This window comes from Manacus vitellinus, unplaced genomic scaffold (assembly GCF_001715985.3).
Source record: "Manacus vitellinus isolate BGI_N305 unplaced genomic scaffold, ASM171598v3 scaffold_46_pilon, whole genome shotgun sequence".
Taxonomy (NCBI): Eukaryota; Metazoa; Chordata; class Aves; order Passeriformes; family Pipridae; genus Manacus; species Manacus vitellinus.
Genome location: NW_021940578.1, coordinates 2,657,601 through 2,667,395, shown reverse-complemented (window position 1 = coordinate 2,667,395; position 9,795 = coordinate 2,657,601). Strand labels below are relative to the sequence as shown.

The 9,795-nt window shown below is 55.6% G+C and overlaps 1 protein-coding gene across 2 annotated transcripts in view; it reads left to right on the top strand.

Annotated features, from left to right (window-relative positions):
* TMEM51 (transmembrane protein 51) overlaps positions 1-9,567 on the top strand; it is an 11,468-nt gene extending 1,901 nt beyond the window's left edge. The window contains exons 2-3 of one of the 2 annotated variants that reach the window (XM_018079389.1): positions 6,729-7,180; positions 8,359-9,567. In XM_018079389.1, the coding sequence (XP_017934878.1) occupies positions 6,831-7,180; positions 8,359-8,800 (792 nt within the window). In that variant the 5' untranslated portion in view covers positions 6,729-6,830 and the 3' untranslated portion in view covers positions 8,801-9,567. The remainder of the gene's footprint in view (positions 1-6,728; positions 7,181-8,358) is intronic. The other variant, XM_018079390.1, reaches the window with a different exon arrangement.
* Positions 9,568-9,795: the final 228 nt, after the last annotated feature.

Here is a 9,795-nt window from a genome sequence, read left to right as displayed (position 1 = left end):
GAGGAGTGGCTGCCGTTTTGGGAAGGATCGGCTGGCACTTCAGGGAGGGATCGTTTTGGGAAGGATCAGCAGCAGGGAGGGTGCCGGGTGACCCCCACGCCAAACCCGCCGGTGCCCCGCAGCCGGGTCCCGTGGGTGGCAGCTCAACAGGAGTGTCACGGATCACGAACCCACGGCTCGGGTACGTCCGTCCCCGGGAAGGTGCAGGGACCGTGTGTGAGCCAGGAAAGCAAACAAAGCCAAGGAGAAGGAGACCTGCGCTGGGCAGGTCGGGGCCGGGCGCCGGTCAGTGGGGGCTCAGCTCTCCCTGTCGTGACATTCCTGCTGAAGAAAGAGCGGCCTGGAGGCTTTGAGGGTTCAGCAGACCCACAGGTGTCTCACAAGTGGTTGTGTGCTGACGCTGGTATTTGATTTTTGGAGGTGACGGGGTGGGGGCCAGCGTTGCTGTGTAGCTGGGTTTGTTGGGAAATGTGGATGTGTGAGCAGAAAACAGCAGTTCCAGGAGTGTGTCCCATGGGAGACGGGCTGCCCTCGCCTCTGCATAGCGGATGAAGCCTGAGAGAGGTGAAGCCAAGAGGTGTGGTCCTGGCTTTCCAGCTTAAAGCTCTCTGGAGCAGACCTTGGCCACTGCCTGATGGGATGTGGCCACAACACATCCCTCTACAGCATATCCAAGCATCCTGCAGCCGTCCACAGCCCTGGGTATCTTGGCATGACAGCCAGAAAGGGAAACCTCCCAGGTGTCAGTGAGGAACAGGGTGTGGGGCTGGTGAACCCAGCCCTGGACTGAGGTGACTCGGAAGTATGTGACATGCCTTTGATTTTAGCTGTGTAATTACACGGGTGGGAAAACCCTTAGGAAGGCAAGTGCCTGGGGAAGGAGGAATGTTTGGCCACGGGTGCCCTGAAGAGAGCTGAGTGTCGGTGTTCGGCGCCGCGGCGGTGCCACGAGGAGATGCCAGGGGGCCAGGGCTGGGCAGGGCTGTCTGCCTGCACTCCAGCAGGAGTCTGGGAGGAGGGATCCCTCCGGCAGCCCGGGTGTGTGTCTGTCTCCCAATGCTGCTCCACACTTTTCTTGTTCCCTGTGTATTTAAGAGGCAGAAACTGGTGTCGAGGCTCTGCGGAAGCAACTGAATATCCTTGTATGAGCAGTGCAGGTGGCATGTAGTGACACAATTCCCAGAAAACCTCCATCCCTATCAAAATACCTGTGCCCACGCTGCGGAACACTCCTGCTTTGTGCCTGGCTGCTCTGTGTCCCTTGGCTGCCCAGCCAGCTCCGTGTGCCCTGGCATCGCCTCTCGCTCCCTTCCTGCCTTGTGGGCTCCTTAGCCATCCACAATAGGTTTTCTTTGTGGGTCACACTTGTTGGAGAACCTTTTGAAAAAGCATGGGGAGAGGTGATGCTGCGTTGGGGTAAAAGGTGTTGCTTAAAATCCAGTATGAGGATGAGGAGGGTGATGGCAGTGTGATGTGTCGGGTTAGTGGCTTTCAGCAAGGGGAGATAAGGCTCCAGGGGCTGCTGTGGTGTCACAGGAGCTGCTTAGAGCACTCCAGGAGGGCTGTGAGGAAGCAGGAATGCTGGATTTGGCTTCAGAGGGCATCAAAAGGGCAGATGGATGTCTCTGAGTGCTGGAAGGCTCTGGAGGAGAGTGTGTTATCTGGGTGTTCTCTGGCATGGAGATGGGGAGAGGTCCTAGAACAAAAACCAGGGGGAAGCTGTGGAGGAGTGGCTTTATCTCAGAGGAAACAGCAGATTAGGAGAATTTAAAAAAAGAAATAAATCCAAGCTCAGAGGTGCACAGTGGCGCCCAAAGGAAAGCGGGAAGGAGAAAGAGTCAAAGTGCTGGGATTTTCCCAGGCAGGTGTGCTTTCCCAGGCCTAGGCACACAGGGAATTCACACACCGGAGAGAGGTGAGCACCTCAAACCCCCATCCCTGGTTTAGCAGAGCCGGGCCTGGAAGCCTTAGGCTGGCACTAAGTCCCAGTGTGAGCCTGGCTCAGGAGAAGCCAGGGGACACTGTTCACACGGTGGCTGGGACACAGCGAGGGCTCGCTGACCTGCTGTGAGCTGGTGCCAGCACAGCCTCGGTGCCCACAGCAGCACATTGTCCCCAGGAATAAATGGCAACGTCCTGAAACACAAGCGTAAAAGGACTCTCTGTCCCTGTCCATTACCGCTTTCCAGCAGGCGCCGCTCGGATGGACATAATGGAATTATGGGGAGAAAAGAGTCTGGGAGGCAGTTTCTTATATCTCAGTGGCAAAGGTCAAGGCAATGGCTGCTGCAGAGTCATGATTCCAGCTCAGGGGTACGGCTGCTGTGGCCTGTGTGAGCCCTGCCACTTCAGAAACCCTTGGCAATCCCCGGAGTTCCGAAGGATGCAGCACGGGGAGATGGCTTGGGAATGGTGTCGTGGACATGGGGTGTTCTGTGTGCCCTGTCACCGTGGCTGTGGAGGCCACGGCCAGCAGGGTGGATTGCAGCATCCTGAGCCCCGGAATGGGCTTTCCCACGACGCCCTTGTTTTGCAGGAAGTGGCAGAGTCAGGGCCCCCCTCCCGGCTCCCTCTGGAGTGGGAGAGGGGGAGAGCCTCGGGCAGGGTTTGAGGAAAGCACCGCTGCTCTCCCAGCGCTGACTGCGAGGTGCAGCCGAGGAGGGGTTGTTATAAATGAAGCATAAGGAAAAAAGAGGGTTAAATAGCTCTTAAATGTCTGCAGGGAATGTCGGGAGTGATGGATGTGGATGCATTCTTTTGTGCTCTAGGCAGGAAGTGTAAGCAAAATGTGGAAGAGCCCTGATGGTCTGCATGGGGCTGCCCCTCCAGGTTTCTATTCCCTGATGGGATGCTCTAAAATGGGTTGGGATTTGTCCAAAAGATCAGAAATTGGCTAAATCAGCAATGATGCTGCTTCTCCTGGCTCTGCTGGATTTCTCTGGGTATTCCCCACATTCCTTGGGCTGCATCTGGCAAGAAACATCCCTGTTCCTGGGACAGGTGTAAGGGGGCAGCAAGAAGGGCCAAAAAAACAAAAAGAGAAAACGGTGGCAGGGGGTTGGAACAAGATGCTCTTTGAGGTTCCTTCCAACCCAAACTGTTCTGGGATCCTGTGAAAATATCATCCATGTCCTGGGTGTCGTTTTTCCAACCCCACATGGACTTTTGTGCTCCTGGTGGGTTGGGCCCTTGTGTAATGAGGGCCACTGCAGGAACCAGCTCCTGAGGATGTGTCAAGGTCAGCAATTAGCAGGGTTAATGAGCAGGTTGTCTGGGTGGAAGCATGAGGAAGAAGGTAGAGCCTTGTAATCTAACAGAGAGGAGACTCTGGGATCCTTGGATAGTTAGAGAATGGGTGTATTTATTTATTTTTTTAAAAATTTCCAAACAGTTAGTTCTGTTTTTTTATGACCAGTGCTGGGGTTGCACCCTGGTTTTGGGAGGCAGCTCCGAGGGGATGTGTTGCTCCATGGAGGTGTGTTGGGAGCCATGCACTGTTCTCCAGTGACTCCTCAGGAGCGAGGAAGCCCTGGAGCTCATCCCATGTCACTGTGTCGGGGTCTGACCTGTTCCCTGAACTGCAGACTCATCTCTTGTGATCCCGTGACAAAGGTGTTGCTGCTGGAGCGTGAGCAGGAAGGTGATGTCATGGGAGGGGAAAAATCCAAAGGTTGTGGAGGGCAGAGGAGCGTGGGCGCTGCTGTGGGCAGCAGAGGGTGTCGGGCTTCCTTGCCAGTCAGCCAGTGGGGCTGGCATTTCTCTGGGAGCAGCGGGATATGGGGCATGATCTAGGGCTGACCCCCTTGGGTGGGTCTGTCTCCCATGGAAGGGAAGGTGCTCCCTGCTGCTGCTCCACCTGGGTGCCTGTGCCAAAGCCTTCCGGGCACATCCAGGCGTGGTGGCATGTGGTGCTGAGAACAGGCTTATCCCGAGCCCTCCCATGCCCAATTAACACTTGGAAATGTCCCAAGAAAAGTCAGGAAGCATCCCTGGGCTCTGGCAGCCTGCAGAATTTGGGGAGAGGTGCGGGAAGCCCAGAGGAGCTGTGGATGCCCCTCTGGCTTTGAAGGTGCGCCGGTGGAGTTTAATAATGTGGAATCCTGGTGTAAATCATTGCCAGGGCAGGGCACAGGAGTGTGGGGGACGAGATGGAGGGGGTCTGGCTGCAGGGAGGATCCCATGCTGTGGGCAGAGGGAAAGGGAATGGGGCTGGAGAGGGCTGGAGCATTCAGGCACTGCTTGCCCACCTGCTGGGGACAAACTTTTCAGCAGGGCCTGTTGTGAAAGGACAAGGGGAGATGGTTTTAAAGTAAAAGAGGGTTGATTTAGATTGGATATGACGAAGAAATTCTTCCCTGTGAGGGTGGGGAGGCCCTGGCACAGGTTGCCCAGAGAAGCTGTGGCTGCCCCATCCCTAGAAGTGTCCAAGACCAGGTTGGATGGGGCTTGGAGCAACCTGGGATAGTGGAAGGTGTCCCTGCCCATGGCAGGGGGTGGAACTGGATGAGCTTTAAAGTTCCTTCCCACCCAAACTATTCTGTGACTGAGGGATGAGCATCCAGACAGTTCTGGGGATGCTGGACCCGAGACAGAGGCAGCAGTAGCTCCCTTCTCCAGCTGTGATGTCAGGGCACCAGGATAGCTGTTGGATCAGAGATAGAAGCAGCTCTGGAAAGCCAGGAGAGCAGCTAATTCAATGGAGATACAGACTGGAATAGCAAGTCTTCTGTTTTAATCTGATTGCTGGGCTGCAGGGTAGCACTGTGAGGCATCTGTGGAAAACTTCCAGGCACAGAGGTGACGTAGGAGCTGAAATCCTGCCACTTCCAGGACTGAGGTGCCTGAGGGAAGCCGCAGAGATTGTGAACAGGCACAGAGGTTTAGACACCATGGGTAAATGGGAGCAGCCCTGTGTGTGTTCTCTGCCCACCATGGGTGCAGCACAATTTTCCTGCCCCAAGGCCATCACAGCAGTTCTCAAGTGAACTCCTGGCTGGCCAATGTGTTTGTGATGAGGATGGGAGCTCGTTTGGATCAACAGGTAAGGAGAAAAACCCACAGGGCACAAATGGAGAATGAAACCTTTGTGTGGGAGGGCAGAGGCCAGTGCTGGGACCACCAGTCACAGTGTAAGGGCTTGGGTGGGAGGATGGCTCTTGGAATGCTGGTGAGGACATTTCAGATGCAGAGTTTTCCACATCTTCAGCAGCTGTTCACTGGGGTGGAATTAAAGCTGGGATCAGGGGATGCCCTCCCCAAGGAGCACACAGGGCAGCAACCTGGTGCTGGGGCTGGGCACAGTGCTGAGCTGTGCCATGGGGAACAACAGGCTTGCCCCATCCTGCCTCCCAGCAACTCCCTTTGGGCAGAGCTCAGCAGCTCGTGTGTGTCCCATAACCCAGGACAAACCACAGGAGCCAAGACTCTGCCCTGCCTGGACCCACACGGGTCTGGGGATGTGTCCAAAGGGGCTGGGACACCCCTGTGGGAGTATCCCCAGCCATGCTGGGCACCAGCAGTGAGCAGGGAAGTTTCTCTGCAGATTCCTCCTCTCCAGGCTTGTGTGCATGTCTTTTCCTGCTGGAGCTGGTCTGTTTTCTAGGAGTGCTGCTCTATTCTGGCCCTTGACCCTGCAAACTGGGCGTGCACTCAAGCTAAACAAGCAAACATGCAGCTTTTGAGCCAGAGGGTTGAGCTGGAGGGCGTGTGGGTGACGTGGATACAGCACCTACAGCAGCACAGCCCAGGGCGACCTCGAGCCCAAACCAGCATCCAGAAGCCAGGGAGGGAAGGAGGGATCCCTGGCATGGTCTTGGCACATCCATAAAGCTGCGAGGCTTTATGTGGATGTTCTGCTGTGAGGAATCCAAGTTGTCCCCGTGGGTCACAGCACCCGAGGTCAGGGAAGTGAGCGGGCAGGAGATGTGGCTCCATGAGTTTATATTTAGAAAACAAGCACGTCTGGTCCTGGCAACTCAGAAAACATTCAGTGGAGGCAGTGGAGGGGGAGTTCCCACCCGTGGCTGGCTGGTCGGGAATGCCAGTGCTCGGACATTCCCATGGGATGCAGCCAGGGCACTCACCACCCGTGTGTGTGTGTGTGTGTGTGTGTGTGTTGCTGCAGGGAGGGTGAGCACCGGCCTGAAGTGAGCTCAGGGCCCTACAAGGGTTCACCATCCCGGCAGCTGTTGCTGGCAGCAGCTGGGGGAAGCCACAGGGTCGGGTTGGCTGGGAGAGAGGCAGTTCTGGATTGTGTTCTGCGGGCAGGAAGGCATCGCAGGGCAGGCAGCCAGCGCCGTGAGCAGCCCTGCTCCATCCCAGTTGTAGGGAAAGGGAGAAGCTGTTCAGCTAGAGATGCATTTCTGAGCGTTTCCAGGTTGGTTTGCATTGACAAGGGCTGTTGAAGTTGATTTGGGTGGCCTTTTTTGGTGCTGTGAAGTCAGTTATCACACTCCTAAGGACGGGCAATCTAAGCCCTTAGCAAGCATCAGTAATTTGATTGTTTCCAAAGGTTGGTGATTATCACGGCTGAGAAAGTAGCAAAGGGCGGGGATGGGAATGGCCAACAAGGATCCAGCTACCTTGTTATATCCCAAGGTGCTCTCCACAGGCAGGGCAGGGTGAGATTTCCAGTGTTACACAAATGAAACGATATCATCGTGGCTACTATGACTGCAAAGACTTCGCATTTTACCGTGGACTAACCATCACTTTCCTTCTCTTCCCAGAGCTCACATCCTGCCCGGGGGAGGGCATGTTAGCAGGGCTGCAGCCCCCCTGCCCCGAGCCATGCTGTGAGGAGGGGGCAGCCCGGCCATCCAGCAGCGGGAATGATGGCCCAGTCCCGGGCCAACGGCTCACACTACGCCCTGACAGCCATCGGGCTGGGGATGCTGGTCCTCGGCATCATCATGGCCGTCTGGAACCTCGTCCCGGGCTTCGGCCCCCCCGAGAAACCCACCACCCACGCCGGGAACAGCAGCAAACCCGACCGTGGCTCCGGGGGCATCTTGAAGAGCAAGACCTTCTCGGTGGCCTATGTGTTGGTGGGAGCAGGGCTGCTCCTGCTCCTGGTCTCCCTCTGCCTCAACGTCCGGGACAAGAAGAGGCAGAGCGAGGAAATGGCCATCGCCCACGTGCAGCGCCACGTGTCTGTGGAGCCCTCGCAGCAGGAGGACAGGTGAGGTGTTCCGGGGAGAAAGGGAGCAGGAATGAGGGTAGGAGTGACACCAGGGGCTGTTGTTGCAGCTCAGTGAGGTCTGGATCAAGGAGAGGAAGGCTGGTGGCAGCGTGTGCTGAAATAAGCAAGCACGTGTCGTGGTTTGGGGTTCTGATGTGTCCTGGAGATGGGAAAGGAGTGACTCCAGCTGTATTTATGGAGCTGTGTAGGTGGAAGGGAGCCTTGTTGGTGTGTAAAATGGGGTCTAGACAGAGCTGTGGCCAAGCCAGTGTTGCTGAGATGTGCCACTCCTGGCTGGATTGGCACATGGGAGTGTGCTGAGAGGGAACACGGGGGGTGGGTGATGGATAACACAGAGAGCAGGCTCCTGCCACACGCTGGGAGAGGAGCCAGAGGTGCAGCAGAGGTGCTGTCTCACTGGGTGCAGCCGACGTGCCCAGCAGCCTTGGAGGCTGGCCATGGAGTTTAGACCTGGTGAAAGTCTGCAGGGCTCTGCTGTTTGCTCAGGGATCTGCATGGAGCAGAGCAAAGGCTGCTGCTGCAGGGACAGGCTGGACAAACACTGGTGCAGTTCCCTGTGCAGAGGGAGGCAGGGAGGTGTTGGGACAATATGGGATACAAGGGGGCAGGAGAGGATGATGGCTCTGCTGGCTGTTGTCAGGGTCTGCAGATCCACCCAGAAAACCAATTTTCCCTATTAGATTGAAAAGATAACTTCACAATGCCAAAGAAATGGCAAATGTTGATGTGCAAACCTGTGCATAGACAGTGACTTAGTGCAGGGCTAAATCTCTTTGCAGAATCTCTTTACCTCAAGGTACCCAACCCAAAAGACATCAGAACAACAAAGGAAGATAGGTGATGTCCCTTTCAAATGTATTTTGACTGATTTTTGAGAGAGGAGGAGAGAAATTGGTATTCTTTTGAAGGAATAATTCACTGCTAGGCAATAGAAAAGGGGTTTGTGGGCAGAGATGATCAAAGATGAGCATATGACATAAGGAAACAAAATGTGTCTGAACATAAGTGGGGTCATGATTTGTTCTGTCAAGCAAAAAGGGGCTGGTATATAATGCAGAAGGGCAAATAATTAGTTAAGCCTTTGAAGGTGGGGTGGTTTTATTCTTTCCTCTCCATCCCCTACCCACAGCAAAACTGAAATGATGTTGTGCCCACAGCCTTAACTCTCTCCCCTCTAGTCAAGAAGAGGATGAAGACGTGTCTTCCCAGTACTACGTCCCCAGCTACGAGGAGGTGATGAACACGGGCTACTCAGAGCCCAGGGACTCGGACAGGAGCAACAGGCTGAGCGTCTCCCTGCCCTCCTACGAGTCTCTGACGGGGCTGGATGAGAGCAGCCAGGCTCCAGGAGCTCCAGGAGCTGCAGGCACGGAGCCAGGCACGGAGAGACAGCCCAGCCGGCACAGCTCCCGCCTCAGCAAGCGCCTGAAGCCGCTGAAGGTCCGGAGGATCAAGTCAGAGAAGCTGCACCTGAAGGACATCAGGCTAAACCTGGGCCAGGGGAACAGCACTGTCCCTGTCACGATAGAGCCCCTCACCCCTCCGCCCAAGTACGAGGAGATCCAGGAGAAAGCGCCGGTGAGCCAGCAAATGCCTTAGAAGAAAAAAAAAAAAGGAGGGATCTGTGATGCTGCTGGGTTGAGGGTTTTTATAAACCCACCAGGCCAAGAGGGGCTTGGTCTGTGGGTGCAGAAGCAGCCAGGGCTCCCTGGAAGCTGCCATGTGGAGGACGTGATGGGTGTGGTAGCACTGCAGCACAAGGATGGGACACTTTTTCCCTGGGACTGGGTTTTACAAAAGACTGTGGGGAAAGAAGCCTGAATGCCACAGGTTCTGCTGCTCTGAAGTAAATGAAGGCTGGATGTACCAAAAGTGTCACTTATTGTGTTTGATATAAGACCACCCAATGCATCCTCTCACCTCCTCTGCCTCTCACCTCCAGCAAGACTTTTCCAAGCCACCAAACTGATACTGAAGAAGGATTTTTCCAAGTGGAAAAGTGAAATGTTCCTTTTTTTTTTGGGGTGTCTTTTCTTTCTGAGGAAGGGAAAGTGTGTTGCCAGAGCAGCACCACGGCTTTCCCCCCCTCCCAGCTGGGTTGGGCTGGTGGCCCAGGGCCAACCCTGACTCCTGCCAAAGTCTCTGCTGGCTGGTGGGAAGCAGCTGAAAGGGGGCCCCGTGCTCCTAGGGTAGAGGATGGATTTCCTGCCTCAGTTGCTTTCCCTGTTGTGTTTTGTGCTCCGTTCGAGGCGAGTGGGGAACTGGGGGGGGTTTGGGAGCTGCACCAGTGCCAGGGGTGCAGGGTGAAACCACTGCTGAGCATCCTGTGCGGGCAGACTGGGGCTGAATAAATGTTTTGTACGTTGTGTTTGTGTGTGTGTGTGTGTGTGCACTCGGGGGTGGTTGGTCCTTCCCAAGGTTTATAATCCGTCGGCTGTTGTAAGGGAGATGCTCCATGGGCATCCCAGCTCCATAGGCATCCCAGCTCCATGGGCATCCCAGCTCCATAGGCATCCCAGCTCCATGGGCATCCCAGCTCCATGGGTATCCCACCTCCACGCTGCCCCCCGGGCAAAACCACTGGCCACAAAGTC